Source organism: Esox lucius, chromosome 5 (assembly GCF_011004845.1).
Source record: "Esox lucius isolate fEsoLuc1 chromosome 5, fEsoLuc1.pri, whole genome shotgun sequence".
In the NCBI taxonomy this organism is placed as follows: Eukaryota; Metazoa; Chordata; class Actinopteri; order Esociformes; family Esocidae; genus Esox; species Esox lucius.
In genome coordinates, this window is record NC_047573.1 from 4,021,742 (window position 1) to 4,040,198 (window position 18,457).

Sequence of the window (18,457 nt, forward strand, 5' to 3'; positions counted from 1 at the left end):
CTATCATCTAAGGCTCTTGCAATATCCTTTAAACAAGCAGAGCGGCCAAAGTGTTACTGTGTTGAGATCTAAAACTAGATTGATTGATGCTAAGAATACTGTTAGCAGAAAGAAAAGATCCCTAACCCTACCTGTTTGTTGACCAAGGATTCTAGGATCTTTGCCAGGGAAGGCAGCCTATAGATGGGTCGATAATTATCCAAATCACCACCGTCCCCTGCCTTATGTAATGGCAGATCAAAAGCTGCTTTCCATACCTTAGGAATATTACCTGTGCTTAATGTTAACTTGAAGTGTGTCATGAACCAGCAATGATAGGTGCAGCACACTAGTAAGTACAGGTCTATATTGGTAGGGCCTAGGGATTTCTTAGTATCAATGTCACACAGGGCAGCTAGGACCTCTGCTTCAGTGAGTTTCTGGAAACTAAAAACAGGATTTCCTTTTTCCAGGGTAACGGTTGAAAAGTAAGGCGAAAAATCTACTGACTGGCCAGGACTACAGTGGCCACTTTTCCTTTCAAATTAAAAACCAGCAGAGATGAAATGCTAATTAAAAGCATCACAGATATAATTACAGTTGTGCTCAAACATATGCATACCTTTGGAGAATTGGTAATATGGGATTCACATTCAACTGTAGGTCATAACAGAATGGTACAATCATAAAACAAAACATGGCAACAAAGCAAAAAATTAACTGAGCCCTGTTCAAAGGTCTGCATACCCTTGGTTCTTAATACTGTGTATTGCCCCCTTTAGAATAAATGACAGTGTGCAGTGTTTTTTAGATTTTTTATCCCAGCATGTTAGATGATAAAAATGTTTCTAAAACACCATCTTAGTAACCAATATCACTTAAACATGAAGGGACTGCGTGCATGACCAAAACCAGGGGTTGTCAGGAATTTTGGGTTAATCGTTAACCATAGAGCAGAGAGAGGTTTTTTGTTTTATTAACAAGGTCCGGTTTATTGGGTCTCATTCCCATAGTGGCTAAAGTGAACTTCTAAAACGTTATCTGGATTGACAAGCCTGAATGTAATACCCATTGGTAGTGGCTATGTGTTAATCTGACAGGAAATCTGGGTCATCACAGCTCTTTTGGAAACGGTTGTTTCATTTGTTGATTTATGTATCAGCAGGGCGCTCGATCAAAGTATGTTTTTTTTTGTCTGTGTTATTTCTATGTGCCAGGGTGTAGCTAAAGGAGGCCAGCCCCGCTGTGTGTAAGGGGCTTCCATTCAGTTGAAAGATTAATATGGCTGTAGTCCTATATGACGGATGTGCTGATTATCTTCAGATGTGAATCTAAACTTTTATCTTCTGTCAGATCATCAGTGATGCTCCGGACCAGCAGGAGAGTGACCATCTGATCATCAAGAGGAAACTACGGAGCAGGACAGGAAAATGACCTTATTTTGCTGTTTGACAGCACCGGTCCAAGATAGTGCCCGTTTTGTTGGTTTAATGAAGGATACTTTATTCATCTTTGAATTCGTTTTTTAGTTCAACCAAGTTGTTTTTCTTTCTGAAAATCTTGTTTCTGAAATCATATTTGCACTTTTCCTCTTGGCTGCATATCGGCTTCCATACACTATATCCTACATTTCTAATTAGTATTTCTATTGTTTTATTTATATTCAATTTTGCACATAGTGTGATTATCCCTTACGGTATGATGTGTATAATATGATTTGAGTATTACTTTTTGGACCAAGTATTTTAAATCTCCGTTTTGGAAAAGACTGACTATGTTCAAGTGTGAGGATGCACTAGCTCACTGTGATTATCCCAACGATGTTCAAACAAAATACACTACAGTACCCTTTTCTGTTGCTGAATTAACGTGTTACTAGGGGCAACCACTATCCAGTCCGGTGTTGGTGTAGGTCGTTCCTGGCCTGACATAAATACCAGACCATAATTTCCAGAACGTCCAATCAGGGTTGCATCGGTGGTAACACAAAATACCTCTTTCCGAAATGTTGGCGTTTTTGGCGTTTTTCAACCCTCCCCCGGGAGGCACCCCTCCCTGCATGTTTTAGAGTCCTTGCTGTGGCACGTCAGGTGTGTTAGGGCAGGGAGAGATCTAAAACATGCAGGGCGGGGTGCCTCCTGGAGCAGGGTGGAGAAACACTGATTTAGCAGTTGATCCCAAGTGTGTAAGGAAGGGGTTTCCCCCCCTAAAGCCCATGATAGACGAACCCCCTATCTAGGTTATTCCTTTCTATTCCTTCATCGTACTGTATTGCTATCCCATATCTTAGTGGTTCAATAAACCATTGACCTGTTCAAACTGTCCATTGTTTTCTGTTGCCTACTACTAATTTAACTTTGAATTTTGCTGAATCAGTGCACTCGCTTGCCTAGCAGTAAAGATTTGGTCAGGAATTTTCTAGATCTATTCTGGCACTCAAAAGCTGAAATCAACTACATCGTCACTGGACTGGGAAATTATTTGAAAGTATTTGAATTACAAAATGACTGCAGTGGCTTTAAGTGTTCACCTGCCTTGGAATTTTCAAAATGTTATTGTATTACAACATGAAATCAAAATGGATTCCCCACTGGTCAGCTCAAATCAGTCCATAATGTCCATGTGAAAAATAAAACATCACAGTTATACACAAATATACAGTATATAAAAATAGAAAAGGATTGTTTGCAATAGTATTCACTCCCATTGCTATAACAGAAAGCATCTTGAAGACAGGAACGTTCAAAGCTAACCCGTCATAATGTTAAGAAGCACCATTTCCTCATCTTTAGCTGTCCCCTGGAGCTCAGTAAAGTTAAATCTTAAGAAATTATGGCACAAATACATGGCACTACTGTGAATCTGTCTGGAACAGGCCGTCCTCAGCAACTCAGTATCTGGGCGAGAGGCCACCAAGAGGCCTTTGGCAACTCTAAAAGAGCTGCAGTCTTCCATGGCTGAGGCATGTGGGAGTCCAAGACCAAGTGGAAGAGGATTATATTGTCTGGTGAGGCATCGACATGAAGAGCTATGTTTGGAGCAAGCCTAATACCGCACATCATCCTGAGAACATCATCCCTACCGTGAAGCTTGGTGGTGGGAGCAACATGTTACGGGGATGCTTCTCTGCATAAGGTACTACAAAGTACAGAGACATCCTGGAAGAAAACCTATGGAAGTCTGTAAGAGACCTGGGACTTGACGGAAACATACAACCAAAGCCATACTGGAGTGGCAAAACCAAGAAGGTCAAAGTCCTGGAGTGCCCTAGTCAAATGAGAAAAGTGTTAAAAATTGCTGTTACATTTTGAGGGATTTTGCCAAGATGAATGGGCAACAATCACATTGTCCAGATCTGCAAATCTGGTAGAGACATTTCTAAATAGACGCATTGCTGTAATTGCTGTCAAAAGTGCTTCTAACAAATATTGACCAATGGAGGTGAATACTTATGTTATCATTTATTTTCTGTTTGGTATTTCTTGTTGTTTATATAGAACAATTTGTAGATTTAATTTTTTAGCTTTGACATGGACTTTCTTTGTGTTGTGAGAATGTTTTTCCACTTCCTCAGTGGCATCCATATTGATTTCATGATATGTGGAAACATCCAAGTGTGTGAACACTTGAGACTCACTGTGTATGACTAATCAAGGCAAAACAACTGGAGGAAATGCCTTGTGACACATTGAGAATACTGGCAGTATTCAGAAGTTTTTGTTCCGTTTTGTATGTCACAGTAGTTCCTTTCACCAATTCCGTACCAAATCGTTTTCAGAGTGCAAATGCAGGTAAATGCATTGCATAACTGAATGCAATCTTCACAACCCCAATAATTGCCCAAAACATTTGTAGGCAGTCTACAAGTAACAGGGTTGATGTGTAAAGATGAATCCGATCAGAGTAAAGCCAGACAGGGTTTGAATAATAAATGTTCAGTGATTCATATGAAAAATAAAAAAGGATTTGTTTCCCCATAAAGAGTTTAGGTCATGTAATATAGTTCCTGTCAAATAAGGGCCATATGTAAATCAATCTAATCACATTAAATTAATAGACAGCCATTTTTAGATCTTTGAAGTTTTTCTAGAAGTGACAGAGGGATGTGTGAAAATACTGAATCCTGTAACCTTAGCAAAGACTTTATTCATGTAAAAAAGTGCTCTACATTTAAGGATGCTTAATGCAACAAAGTTCAATATTGGTGCAGAATTTCTACTGAAAATATCAAAGGGATTCAAAAAGTAATCACGTTACTGGAACGACCCAGTTATAACCATTTATCCCCAATCGACTGAGAGGTGTGCTTTCCCATTGTCTGTGACGAGGAGCTCATTCTCATTCAACCCACAACCGTGGTGTTCTCGAAAACCTTTTGTCATTCTCTCCAGCATGGATTAAATGGAGTATATTTAGAATCTATTCCTCCTTGGTTTGAGCGCAAGTAGTTGTGCAGATATTTTCTCAGACACGACGACTACCTTACCTTCTCTCGTATCCTGATAACGGACCCTGTCACTGTTTCGCTGCTATCTTTTCAAATGCAGTTCAGTAGCTATGAGGAAGATATTCAGGGTTTTGGGAGCTGGTTTGGGTTTAGGGATAGGAACCATAATGTCTTTTATATTGCTGCATGGTTGATTTCAGTTCAGGTCTTGTGCTGAGTGCTTTGTGACCCAGTAGATAAGGAAAGGGGCTCTCTGTCAAGGCCCCTTTAGGAATCTGCACAATAGCACTTGGTAAAGATAGCAGACTGACGTGTGAGTGAAGCGCATTCGGAATCCAACATCCTAAATTACCCTCAGAAATGAATGCTGCTCCGTCGTTCCCGTGGAGCCCACCCGGAGCCTAGTCAAAGACACGCTTTCCCCTCAACTACAGTAATGACGTTACATTTTGCTGTGTTATCACTTCCCACACAGCTGTGCCATGATTCTACCATTTAAATGTCAGTTCCTGCTTCCTGTTCTCCAGCCTAAAGCCCAGAAGAGCAAAGCAGCATCTGAAGTGCTGTGTGGGAGAGTCTGTGTCACATTAACACGACTCCAGACTGAGAAGTGTGAATAGAAAGAGGACAGCCAAACTGAATTAACTCTCCTCACAATGGATACGCGGCATCTGCTGTGGGGACAAAAGAGGGCCGGGGACAAGAGGAAAAGACTCGCAATCAGTTCAAATAATCACAATATCTACAGTTTTTTCCGGCGTGTTACTTCGCAGGCTGTTCTGTCTGAACTCGGAACCGCTGCTTTCGTCATTCATATCTTTCGTGGTCCCAAATGTAGCTGTGGCTCCCTACAGGAGAGTGACATTCAAGCGCATTAAGCAGGAAAGAGCAGTGTCAAATTCTATTTTCTCCTTCGTTTGTTTCTGACGAGCTCTGCCCCCATGTTCAAACATCCCTTTACTCCCAGCCCATTCAATATTTAGGAGTTAGGGGATGTATTTATAAAGCCTCCTCTGCATCTTCAGGGCCCATGGTCTGTCTGGCAGCGGCGTCCTCACTTTGTTGTTCCGTTAGCGGAGCATAGAGATGTGGGTATAGTGAGTTTGCTATAAATTGCTTAGGATAAAAGCATCTATATATACACTACTGTTCAAAAGCTTGGGGTCAAATACAGTATAGGCATTGTTAATGTTGTATATGACTATTGTACAACCCCTTTGCACAAAACAGTTGGGACGCTGCGTAAAATGCAAATAAAAACAGAATGCAATGGTGTGCAAATCATTTCCCCCTATATTTAATTGAAAATAGTACATATCAAATGTTGAAACTGAGAAATGTTATTGTTTTGGAAAAATATATTCCCATTTTGAATTTGATGCCAGCAACATGATTCATAAAAGTTGGGACAGGGGCATGTTTGCCACTGTTCCATCACCTCTTCTTTCATAAATACTCTATAAGTGTTTGGGAACTGAGGAGACCAATTGCTGTAGTTTTGAAGGTGAAATGTTTTCCAATTCTTGCTTGATATAAGATTTCAGCTGCTCAACTGTTCCCCTTTCCTGTATTTTCCATTTCATAATGAGCCAAATGTTTTCAATGGGAGACAGGTCTGGACTGCAGGCAGGCCAGTTTACCACCCAGACTATATTACTATGGAGCCATGCTGTTGTGATACGTGCAGAGTGTGGTTGCTCCAAAACCTGTATATATTGTTCAGCATTAAAGGTGCCTTCACAGATGTGCAACTCACCCATGCCATGTGCACCCCCATACCATCACAGATGTTGGCTTTTGAGTTGTGCACTGATAACAAGCCAGATGGTCCCTCTCCTCTTTAGCCCAGAGGATGTGGCGTCCATAATTTCCAAAAACAATTTAAAATGTTCATTCGTTAGACCAAAGGACACTTTTCCACTTTGTCTCAGTCCATCTTAAATGAGCTCGGGCCCAGAGAAGGTGGCAGCATTTCTGGATCTTGTTTATACATAGTTTCTTCTTTGCATGGTAGAGTTTTAACTTGCATTTGTGGATGCAGCATTAAAATGCATTTACAGAGTTTACAGAGTGTTCCTGAACCCATGATTTCCAAACAGAATCATGTCTGTGTTTAATGCAGTGCTGCCTCAGGGCCCGAATATCCCAGCCCTCCAATATCGGTTTTCGGCCTTGTCCCATGGGTCCAGATTCTCTGAATCTTTTAATGACATGATGTACCTTAGATAAGCCAGAGGGTTGTGGTGGAGCTGCCAGTGTAGTCATGCCAGAGGGTTGTGGTGGAGCTGCCAGTGTAGTCATGCTAGAGGGTTGTGGTGGAGCTGCCAGTGTAATCATGCTAGAGGGTTGTGGTGGAGCTGCCAGTGTAGTCATGCTAGAGGGTTGTGGTGGAGCTGCCAGTGTAGTCATGCTAGAGGTTTGTGGTGGAGCTGCCAGTGTAGTCATGCTAGAGGGTTGTGGTGGAGCTGCCAGTGTAGTCATGCTAGATGGTTGTGGTGGAGCTGCCAGTGTAGTCATGCTAGATGGTTGTGGTGGAGCTGCCAGTGTAGTCATGCTAGAGGGTTGTGGTGTAGCTGCCAGTGTAGTCATGCTAGAGGGTTGTGGTGGAGCTGCCAGTGTAGTCATGCTAGAGGGTTGTGGTGGAGCTGCCAGTGTAGTCATGCTAGAGGGTTGTGGTGGAGCTGCCAGTGTAGTCATGCTAGAGGGTTGTGGTGGAGCTGCCAGTGTAGTCATGCTAGATGGTTGTGGTGGAGCTGCCAGTGTAGTCATGCTAGAGGGTTGTGGTGGAGCTGCCAGTGTAGTCATGCTAGAGGGTTGTGGTGGAGCTGCCAGTGTAGTCATGCTAGAGGGTTGTGGTGGAGCTGCCAGTGTACTCATGCCAGAGGGTTGTGGTGGAGCTGCCAGTGTACTCATGCCAGAGGGTTGTGGTGGAGCTGCCAGTGTACTCATGCCAGAGGGTTGTGGTGGAGCTTGGGAGGTGAGGTTGTGAAATTAAAATACAGTACAGGCAAAATGTACATGAAGATCACATTATATCAGCCACACACATTGAAATACTAAGGTCTGTAGTAGCTCTTCACTGAGAGCACAGACAATATCTTAACTATGTAATATTAAATGAAATGGCTGAAGGCAGTATTTTTCATGTTTATTCTATGAGATATTGTGTCCACCAGTGCACATACCTCTGGTAGTGTGACATATGTGGACCCTCGAACCATCACCTATATGAACTTGTTTGACATCCCATTCCAAAACCATTGGCATTGCAAAAAATACCCCCCCCCCCATTTGAAATTTAAACACAAAAACCGAAACCTATAACTGCTTCCTGTGATGATGGCTCATTGTCCTCCTGTCCAGATGTCTTTCTACTCCAAACATGTTTGTCTTCTGGTGTATTGTTTTTATACTGCCTGCTGCCAGGACTATGTTTATTATATATGTTTAGATCATGTTTGTCTATGTTTATTATATATGTTTAGATCATGTGCTGTTGTCATGCTCTGCTGTCTGCAATTCTCTTTGTAGTTTTAGTGTTGTTTCTAATGTGCTATTTTTAATATTTCCTGATAGTTGCTTCATATTTTAGTGTTGTTTCTAATAATATTATGGTTTTGATGTTTCTTGTTAGTTGTTTCATGGTTTTTTGGTGTTTTTGTATATGTTTGGTTTCTCACTTGTTAGTACTATGATTTATTTATTTATTTTTATTCTATGTTATCGGTCTGTACTTTTTATTTAATCCCTACACACCTTTTTTTCCTCCTGCCAGGCCATCGTTGTAAATAAGAATTTGTTCTTAACTGATTTGCCTGGTAAAATTAAGGTTAAAGAAAAAAGAAATCAAACCTACACCCCTGGAGTGGTGAAAACCGATGTGCTGATAAAAGAAGTCTGTTCCATGTGAGGAATTGCCATGAAACAGAAGATCTCGTACGCTCAGTTTCAGTTTGAAAAACCCAATATGTAATCCTTCCCCTTTTAGGGCAGTCCTATGAGACATTTTTGAAATGCTGGGCCCTAATGAATTGGATGGATGACAAAGACGTCTGGTTTGCTAAATGTGATTAAATAGAGATAACACTTTTTCCAGGGAAGAGAAACACTCCGTGGCCTATCAGTAATCCCCATGGAGTCTTATATAGATCTCTCACCAATGTAATTTATCACAACTAAACATTGTGGAGTCCCTCTGAGGGGAAGACTGGAAACCGAAATCTGTCCCTGGCATTCGGAACACACAAGCCCATGTCTTTACCTGAGGCTCGTAAAGTACAATTAGAATGGCCCATTTGGACCATTCCATCTGGTATTTGCCCATAATGCCAAACGGCCAGTTTGCTTTGGGTGCCACTGACACTTAATAAATGTACCTACGTTTGCCTGAAACACATTCCAGGGAAACACAAACAATGAGATAGACTTTTGTGTCCATTTGCCTTGAGGGAATTTAAACCAATCCCTAAATCCGATATGTTGCTATTTATAGCATCATTCTCTATAATGGGTGTTCCATGGATTGAAACGATTTTAATGATCTGTTAGGATGATATTTTATAGACCAAAGAAAGAGCCCAATGCTCTTCAGTGCCCTACCTTGACTGTGTTCACAAAGTGCCCCAAATTTGCCACAAGGAGTTGGTAGAGCCGTCAAGCATGGCAACTGTTTTTGATTGCTAACCGTCCAAAAAACCAGGACGGAACCAGACGAATGTACCACCTCCGCGAGATCTCTTGGCCAATCCGAGAGTGGGATTCGAACCAGTTTGACAGTTTAATCACTGTTGGTATTTTGCATGTCTGGGCCATATACTAAACAGTGTCATGAGTCATGGGTCTGACGTCTTCTGAAAGCCCCCCAGACAAACCACGTCAGCATGCATGACTCTTAAACTGGCTTGCATCAATGTGTCCGCTAATTGGCATCCTTTTCTGTTGACCATAAATCCCTCTGAATAAAAGGATCTGCTAAATGGATTTATTTATAGCTGAATCACGGCAAAAGGTTAATTAATACAAATTATGATGTCGTTCACAGCTTCAAGTGGAAATATCAAACCTCCTGCTGTATGTTTCTGAGTCAGAATCTGCATGCTTTAATGCTCATTTCAAGATATTTGTTTTCAGGCGTTTTGATGTTTGTGTGGAAAGTGTGGAAAGATTTAGGAGGTTTTTGCTGAAATGGCAGTGGGCCAGATTCAAACCACTCTGCATCAGTACTGAATAGTGTATGGTGATGCAGCAAAATACAGTGAAGTCCTAGAAGAAAACCTAATCCAGAGAGCACAGGACCTCAGACTGGAAAAAACTGTTTTTTTTCTGGATGAACTGAAACCAGCCAAGACAACACGAGAGAGGTTATCTGACTAGTCTGTGAATGTCCTTCAGTGGCCCAGCCGAAGCCTGGACTCGACCCAAATTATCATTTGTGGGGGATCTGAAGGTCACAGTTCACTGATGCTCCCTATCCAATCGGACAGAGCTTGGGGGCTCTACAAGGAAGAATGAGAGAAATTGTGTGAATCCAGGTGTGCAAAGCTGGTATATCCAACACTCAAAGATGTGAGAATAGCCAAATGTGCTTCTACTAAGTACTGAATAATTGGTCTCAATACTAACATGCATTTAATATTTAAGTTTTTCACTTTCAATAAATTGGCTCAAATTTCTTAAAACTAATTTTGCTTGGTCATCATAGGTAAGTAAGTTGGCAAAAAAAATACAAAATTCAGGAATTTCGCAGGTCTTTAAAGTCTTTCAGATGTTGAATTGCACCAGTTCTGGACCCTGTGTGGTTAATGGTTGGCCAGTGGAAACACTCCACCTAGCGTCGTCAAAAGAAACTACTTCCCTGAGAAAAACGATTGATTTCGTAGGAATGGGGACTGGTGACTCCAAACCAGGTTAATGTAGTGTGTCTTATTTCCATTTTGCATGTGTTTTTATTGTTGTAATACAGGGTTCAGCAGACCTTGACGTAAATACTATTTCCCGTAAAGTAAATTAAGCAGAGACTACTTCCCTTTAAGTAAATTAAGCAGAGACTACTTCCCTTTAAGTAACCTAAACAGAAACTACTTCCCTTTAAGTAACCTAAACAGAAACTACTTCCCTTAATGTAACTTAAACAGAAACTACTTCCCTTAATGTAACTTAAACAGAGACTACTTCTCTTAAAGTCACTTATCCAGAATGACTTACGTTCTGGATAAGTCCGGATTTTGGAAATGCCTTCCTTTTCCAACTGAGACAAACAGGGTGTAATAGTGTCATGAATGGGCAGTCACTGGCTGGCTGTTATACTTGCTTGCAGCTATACAGATGTATCAGTTGCTCAAAATTTTAGGCAAGCCTAGTTCAGCAATAGAAAAGTGTCCCCACCACGAGATTTTAAACCAGATCGCTCATGTGAAATGCTGTGTCATTAACCACTACACCACAAAGCAGTACATCTGCCAAGTGTCAGTATAGCCTCTTGTCTCTATCCTGAACAAATACTCTTTCGCCACTGGTCGTTTTAATAGTTAATTGGCCATTCGTGAATGACATTAAACTGACTAACGTTTCTTACTAAGTTTACCTCCACGACAAATAGCAGCTATGTATGGTGTTTGCCACTGGCCGTTTTAACAGCATATTAGCCAGTAATAGGCTTTACCGGTATCTACTAACTTATTGGAATAGTCATAAAAATGTAGCAATTGCTAGCGAGTCAGACAAAGCTATTTCATTTCATGCCATTAGAATGTATTTTTTTCGTTCATGGCAAAATAACGTACTTCGTGAATGACATTTATGCAATAACTATCAATTAAGGCGATGATAACTAACCTTTTCATTGAGTGAAATGACGAGAGAATTGTGGAATCTACCCAGAAATTAATAAATGTCGTTGATCCGCTTACACCGCCCAAACATGGCAACACAGAAAATAATGAACTGACCCCTGTTCAAAAGTCTGCATACCCTTAGTTCTTAATTCTGTGTATTGCCCCCTTTAGCATCAATGACTGCGTGCAGTCTTTTGTATTAGTTGTCTATGAGGCCCCGAATTATTGTAGGTGGTATAGCTGCCCATTCGTCTTGGCAAAATTCATCCAGATCATGATAAGTCTTTAGTTGCCTCGAACCGCATGTTTGAGATCTCCACAGAGTGGCTTAATGATATTAAGGTCAGGAGGCTGTGATGGCCACTTCTGAACCTTCACCTTTTTCTGCTGTAACCACTGCAGGGTCAACTTGACCTTTTGCTTAGGGTCATTGTCATGCTGGAGAGTCCAAGATCTTCCCATGTGTAGCTTTCATGCAGAAGAATGCAAATTGTCTGCCAGTATTTTCTGATAACATGCTGCATCCATCTTACCATACATTTTCACAAGATTCCCTGTGCCTTTAGAACTCCCACACCCCAAAAACATCAGTGAGCCACCACCATGCTTCACAGTGGGGATGGTATTCTGTTCACTATAGGCCTTGTTGACCCCTCTCCAAACATAGGGCTTATGGTTGTGACCATAAAGCTCTATTTTGGTCTCGTCACTCCAAATGTCAGTGTGCCAGAAGCTGTGAGGCATGTCAAGGTGTTGTAGGGCATGATCAATCATATTTTCAAAATCAATGCCAAAATTTCACCATTTCTGCCAGGGTATGCAAACCTATGAGCACAGCTGTATTTCTCTCTACCTCTCTGTGTGTTTTAATTTCCACGTTACCCTAATCTCTCTTACTAATCAAATGGCCTTTTTAGGTACAGTGTCTGGTGGCTGTTCCCTTGAGTCTCAGTCAACTCACGTTGCTGTCAATTAAAAAATACTTTTCATTTTCCTTTAGTGAAGATACAACAACATTCCCACTCCTTCAATCCAGTATGGGTTTCCTGGGTAATGGAGGCCATTTTATTGGAATTATCGGCGGGAGAGATAAGATGGCCAGTGGGAAGAGTTTGGGAGGAGAACACACAGCATTTAATAAGGAGGCCTGAGGGGAGGAGTTCACACACTCCTTTTTGGATCCGAACAAAGTAGGCCAGGGCTTTTTAAATACCATACGTGGTCAGGAATTCTGCTGGGTTCGGTTCTGCCTGATAATGATAATAATACATTAAACTTAGATAGGACCCAAAGGGGCTTTACATATATGGCACAAAACAAATAACATCCGAGGAAAGCGATTGGACAATACACAGACAAAAGTTAAGAAAAGGACTCAGACATGATATTGGATGAAGGGAAAGGGCAGGGGCTAAGGGAAGGCTTGTTTGAATAGATGAGGCGGTGGATGAAGATGGTAACAGATTCAGAGTCACAGATTGATTGTGGAAGTGAGTTCCAAAGCTTTGGAGCCGCCCTGGAGGAAGCCCCGTCTCCAAAGCTCCGTAGCTTGGACTGATGAGCTGACCAGCTGTAGCAGAGCAGAGTGACTGAGAGTATTGGCATTGAGGAATAAGATAGGGTAGGGTGAAAGGTAACTGATGGAGGGCTTTATAGGTGAGCAGAATAATTTTATAATGAATGCACTGAGGGACGGGGAGCCAGTGAAGTTCCCGGGGGATGGTGCTGCCAGGACTTTGTGTGGGTGAGAAGTCTGACTACTGAGTTTTGGACCATTTTTAGCTTATGGAGGGATGAAGAGTTGATGCCAGAAAGAAGAGTGTTGCAATAGCCTAGACGGGAGGAGATGAATGCATGTAATAAGGTTTCAGTGGCAACCTTTTGGGAATATTGTGGAGGTGAATAAATGTGGATTTGACTGTCTGTTTTATGTGTTGTTCCAGGCTGAGAGAGGAGTCCAGAATGATGCCTAGGTTGCGTGCTTTGGGAGAAGGAGAGTCAACGGTGTTGTTGATGTTGAGAGTGAAGGTGCCAGTTTTGGAGCGCGTGGATTTAGTGCCTATGAGTAGCAGTTCTGTTTTATCACTGTTGAGCTTGAGGAAGTTTTGCTGCATCCATGTTTTTATTGTTGACCGGCAGGTTTCGATGTGGACCAAAGGTGGTTTGGTGTGAGATTTGGTGCAGGTAAATTTGTGTTGTCGGCATAGCAGTGGCAGACCTGACCATGAGGGAGGATGTAGATGATGAAGAGCAAGGGGCCAAGAACAGAGCCCTGGGGGGGGACACCCTGTGTGATTGCAGCGGAATCGGAATTATGTCCATTGAGGGAGATGTAGTGGGTCTGGTCGGTGAGGTATGAATGTCATTGAGGGAGATGTAGTGGGTCTGGTCGGTGAGGTATGAGTGTCATTGAGGGAGATTTAGTGGGTCCGGTCGGTGAGGTATGAGTGTCATTGAGGGAGATGTAGTGGGTCCGGTCGGTGAGGTATGAGTGTCATTGAGGGAGATGTAGTGGGTCTGGTCGGTGAGGTATGAGTGTCATTGAGGGAGATGTAGTGGGTCTGGTCGGTGAGGTATGAGTGTCATTGAGGGAGATGTAGTGGGTCTGGTCGGTGAGGTATGAGTGTCATTGAGGGAGATGTAGTGGGTCTGGTCGGTGAGGTATGAGTGTCATTGAGGGAGATGTAGTGGGTCAGGTTGAGGAGGATCTCATGACTAAATGTGTCAAACGCAGCACTCAGGTTGAGGAGGATCTCGTGACTAACTGTGTCAAAAGCAGCACTCAGGTTGAAGAGGATCTCATGACTAACTGTGTGAAACGCAGCACTCAGGTTGAGGAGGATCTCATGACTAACTGTGTCAAACGTAGAACTCAGGTTGAAGAGGATCTCATGACTGTGTCAAACGCAGCACTCAGGTTGAAGAGGATCTCATCACTGTGTCAAACGCAGCACTCAGGTTGAAGAGGATCTCATGACTAAATGTGTCAAACGCAGCACTCAGTTTGAGGAGGATCTCATGACGGTGTCAAACGCAGCACTCAGGTTGAGGAGGATAAGGATGTTGAGGGCACCAGCATAAGCAGAGATGAGGAGGTCGTTGACAACCTTGAGGAGGGCACTGTGGTGTGTTTGGAAGCTCAGATAAACTGTTATTGAGGAGGTGACATTGGTTTTGGGAGACAACAGTCCTTTTTGGGGGTTTCGCAAGGAAGGGGAGGTTGGAGATGGGATGGAAGTTATGAAGATTGGAGGGGTCCAGACCAGGTTTCTTTAAGATGGGTGTGACTGCAGCAGTTATGTAGTTGGAGGGGACAGTTCCGTGGAAGAGAGAGAGAGATTTACTGTTTGAGTGATTTATGGACAGAGGGCAGGAAGGCCTTGATGAGAGTCACAGGAAGGGGATCCAGGGAGCAGGTAGTTGTTTTTGATGATACAATATGTTTGGAGATATATACTGAGTCAACTGGGGTGAAAGTATGCAGGTAGGTTTGTAGAACAGGTGGTGGAGAGGGGAGGTATGGAAGGGGCTGAGGGAGAAGGATTAGCCAAAGATCATTTGAAAAACTGAAGAAATACGTTTGCAAGCAGAGAAGAGGATGTGGAAGTCTCACTGCAGGGTTGGAGAAGTTTGTTGACTGTGGAAAACAGAGTCTGAGAGTTTGTGTTGGAGATTGTGATGGTGTTGAGGTTTGACTGTGGAAAACAGAGTCTGGAAGTATATGTTGGAGGTTGTGATGGTGTTGAGGTTTGACTGTGGAAAACGGAGTCCGGGAGTTTGTGTTGGAGGTTGTGATGGTCTTGGAGATGAAAGATGTCCTGGCATGCTGGAGGGCATCTATAAATGTAGAGGTGAAACTTATAGGCTTCAGCATGGACAGTTCTAGTCCGGCATTCACCTGCTTCGTGGCCCGGGGCTCAGGTGGAAACCAGGGTGATTTTCTGTTTGGAGGGGGCCATTTAGTTGAGGGAGGGAGACAGAGTAGTATTGAACTGGTTAAAAAGATCTTCAGGCGTGTTGGAGTCATGGTTCAGGGGAAGGTCAGAGCAGATTGCATCAGAGAGTTTCAGGGGTTTCACAGCTTTTATATTGCGAAAAGATATTAGTAATTTCTTAGTACTGTGGGGTATATTTGCGGAAAAGGAGAAATTCAGGATCTTGTGGTCAGGTTGTGGGAATAGTGAAGGGGAGATGTGGGGGAGGTTGTGGCCAACAGAGGAGACAAGGTCAAGAATGTGGCCCTTTATGTGGGTGGGGAAATGAACATGTTGGGTAATATTGAAGCAGTCCAGGACAGCAGTGAAATCAGAGGTTGGTTTGGAGTTCGGAGAGTCGATGTGGAGATTCATGTCACCGAGCAGCAGAAGGTGGGGGAAAAGTGATACTGCAATGTTGAGTAGTTCAGCCAGCTCAGAGAGAAATGATTCATTGGTTTTTAAGAGGACGGTAGAGTAGAGTAGAGTAGTGGTGAGGGAACAGGATGATTTATAAACTTATGTATTCAATGTATTCAAATAAGAGGAATGAGGGAAGAGACAGATTGGTTATTTTATAATTGGATTTGTGCAGAATAGCAACGTAACCAGCACGACCAGTGAGGCACAGATAGCTAAAACCAGGGAAGTGGCTAGATTCAGAGAGATATAACCAGGGAAGTGGCTAGATTCAGAGAGATATAACCAAGGGAGTGGCTAGATTCAGAGAGATATAACTGGTGGAGTGGCTAGATTCAGAGAGATATAACTGGTGGAGTGGCTAGATTCAGATAGATATAACCAGGGGAGTGGCTAGATTCAGAGAGATATAACCAGTGGAGTGGCTAGATTCAGAGAGATATAACCAGGGGAGTGGCTAGATTCAGAGAGATATAACCAGGGGAGTGGCTAGATTCAGAGAGATATAACCGTGGGAGTGGCTAGATTCAGAGAGATATAACTGGTGGAGTGGCTAGATTCAGAGAGATATAACTGGTAGAGTGGCTAGATTCAGATAGATATAACCAGGGGAGTGGCTAGATTCAGAGAGATATAACCAGTGGAGTGGCTAGATTCAGAGAGATATAACCAGGGGAGTGGCTAGATTCAGAGAGATATAACCAGGGGAGTGGCTAGATTCAGAGAGATATAACCGTGGGAGTGGCTAGATTCAGAGAGATATAACTGGTGGAGTGGCTAGATTCAGAGAGATATAACTGGTAGAGTGGCTAGATTCAGAGAGATATAACCAGGGGAGTGGCTAGATTCAGAGAGATATAACCGGGGGAGTGGCTAGATTCAGAGAGATATAACCGGTGGAGTGGCTAGATTCAGAGAGATATAACCGGGGGAGTGGCTAGATTCAGAGAGATATAACCGGTGGAGTGGCTAGATCCAGAGAGAGAAAATCATCTGGTTGTTGCCAGGTTTCCATTAGGAAAACGGAGCAAGGTTGGTAGAACGACATGGTGAACTGAGGTTAAGGAAAGTGGTAGATTGGAGGGGCGAAGGCAGCTGAGATTGACATGTCGAGAGGATGGATATGGGTGGGGGCGGGGTTAGACCAGAGAGATACTATGTTCTTACTAGTGTTAGCATTGACACACCATTTGCGATGACAGCCCCGATGAATATTGGGGATTCGGCTTAGGATGCCCAGCGAGTGGGCTCACATAGTTACCTCTTGAGGAAGGCGAAATTTGTCATTAATGGAGTGAAGGGACAGTAGTATTTGTTAAAGTCTGCAAGAGAAAACCATAGTAATCCAGGGCTGAGTAATGACAGGAGAATCAGGGAAAGTGGACAGATACATGGCAACAAGATTATTAGTTGCCTATAAATCATCCAAAACAGGTGGTGTCTCCCTTTCCCACGGCACTGTCCCCTACTGGGTTTTGAATGGGCATGAGGAACATTTAGATGTACACGCTAGCAGCCTACAGGTCTACATTGTAATAACGCATGATTGGAATTATAGATGAATAAATCAGGGTCTGTTTTTTTATTATTATATTTTTTAGCTCAATTTGAGATCTGGGGCTATTCATATACGAGCCGGGGCTATTACCCTGGACGCCCAGGCCTAACGACGCCAGAGATCGTTGAAAGTGACGAGTCGCTCTTCACCAAACGCAAGAACAACGCTGGCCGGATTTTATCTCAGCAACGGATTTTGGGGGCACTTTGCCGTGAGACCAAGCATGGCTTTCTCATGGAGGTGCCGAACAGGAACACTCCAACTGAACACATTGCCGAAAGGAGACAGTGTTGAAAGGGCTGCAAGACTCAAGAACTGGAGGACGCAGGCTTCAAACACTTCAGTGTCAATCATTGCTACAACTTTGTGAATCCCGATACTGGCCTGGCGTGCACACTCAATATGTGGAGAGGATGTGGAGTTCGGTGAAGTGGCGAAATAAGAAAAAGCATTGGGGCACAGATCATTTCCTCAAGTCGTACTTGGCAGAGTTCATGTGGAGAAGCTCTATTGAAGAAGAGGATCTATTCAACGTTATTTTGGAGTGAAGAATCGCTGGTCACCAATTATTGAAGAATGATGCTCTTATTGTCGATTCCTTATTGTTTAAATAAATAGTTCAAAACACGATGAGGTCGATGTAATGGTAAAGTACCTTATATTCAATAGAAAATAGTACAAATAATATCAAATGTTGAAACTGAGAAATGTTATTGTTTCTTGAAAAATATATGCACACTTTGATACTAGCAACACGTTTCAAGAAAACTTGGACAGAGGCAACAAAAGACTGGAAAAGTCCTCAGAAATGTGGACACCCAGGAATTTGAACTTGGACACGATCCACCTCAGTGCCATCGATGAGGACTGGGGCGTGACTGCAGCCTTGAGACTTCCTGTAATCCACAATGAGCTTGTTTTTCATGGCATTAAGCGACAGGTTGTTATCAGTACACCATGCCGCCAGGCATTTGACCTCCTTCATGTAGGCTGATTCGTCATTGTCACTGATCAGGCCAACCACTGTGGTGTTGTCTGTGAACTTGATGATGGTGTTGGAACTGTGTACAGGAACGCAATCGTGGGTGAAGAGGGAGTAGAGGAGGGGGCTCAGCACACATCCTTGTGGAACACCAGTGTTCAGGATCAGGGTGGAGGAGGTGAAGATGTCAAACCTGACATACTGGAGTCTGTTGGTTAGGAAGTCCAAAGTTCAGTTACAGAGAGAAGGGCTGATCCCTAGGTC

General features: G+C 42.9%; 1 protein-coding gene across 3 annotated transcripts in view; it reads left to right on the top strand.

The window, feature by feature from the left end:
- kif20ba (kinesin family member 20Ba) overlaps positions 1-2,303 on the top strand; it is a 28,801-nt gene extending 26,498 nt beyond the window's left edge. For all 3 annotated transcript variants that reach the window (XM_029120116.2, XM_029120117.2, XM_034292461.1), the window contains one exon: positions 1,333-2,303. In XM_029120116.2, coding sequence (XP_028975949.2) covers positions 1,333-1,413 — 81 coding nt within the window. In that variant the 3' untranslated portion in view covers positions 1,414-2,303. The remainder of the gene's footprint in view (positions 1-1,332) is intronic.
- The last annotated feature ends 16,154 nt before the right edge of the window (positions 2,304-18,457 follow it).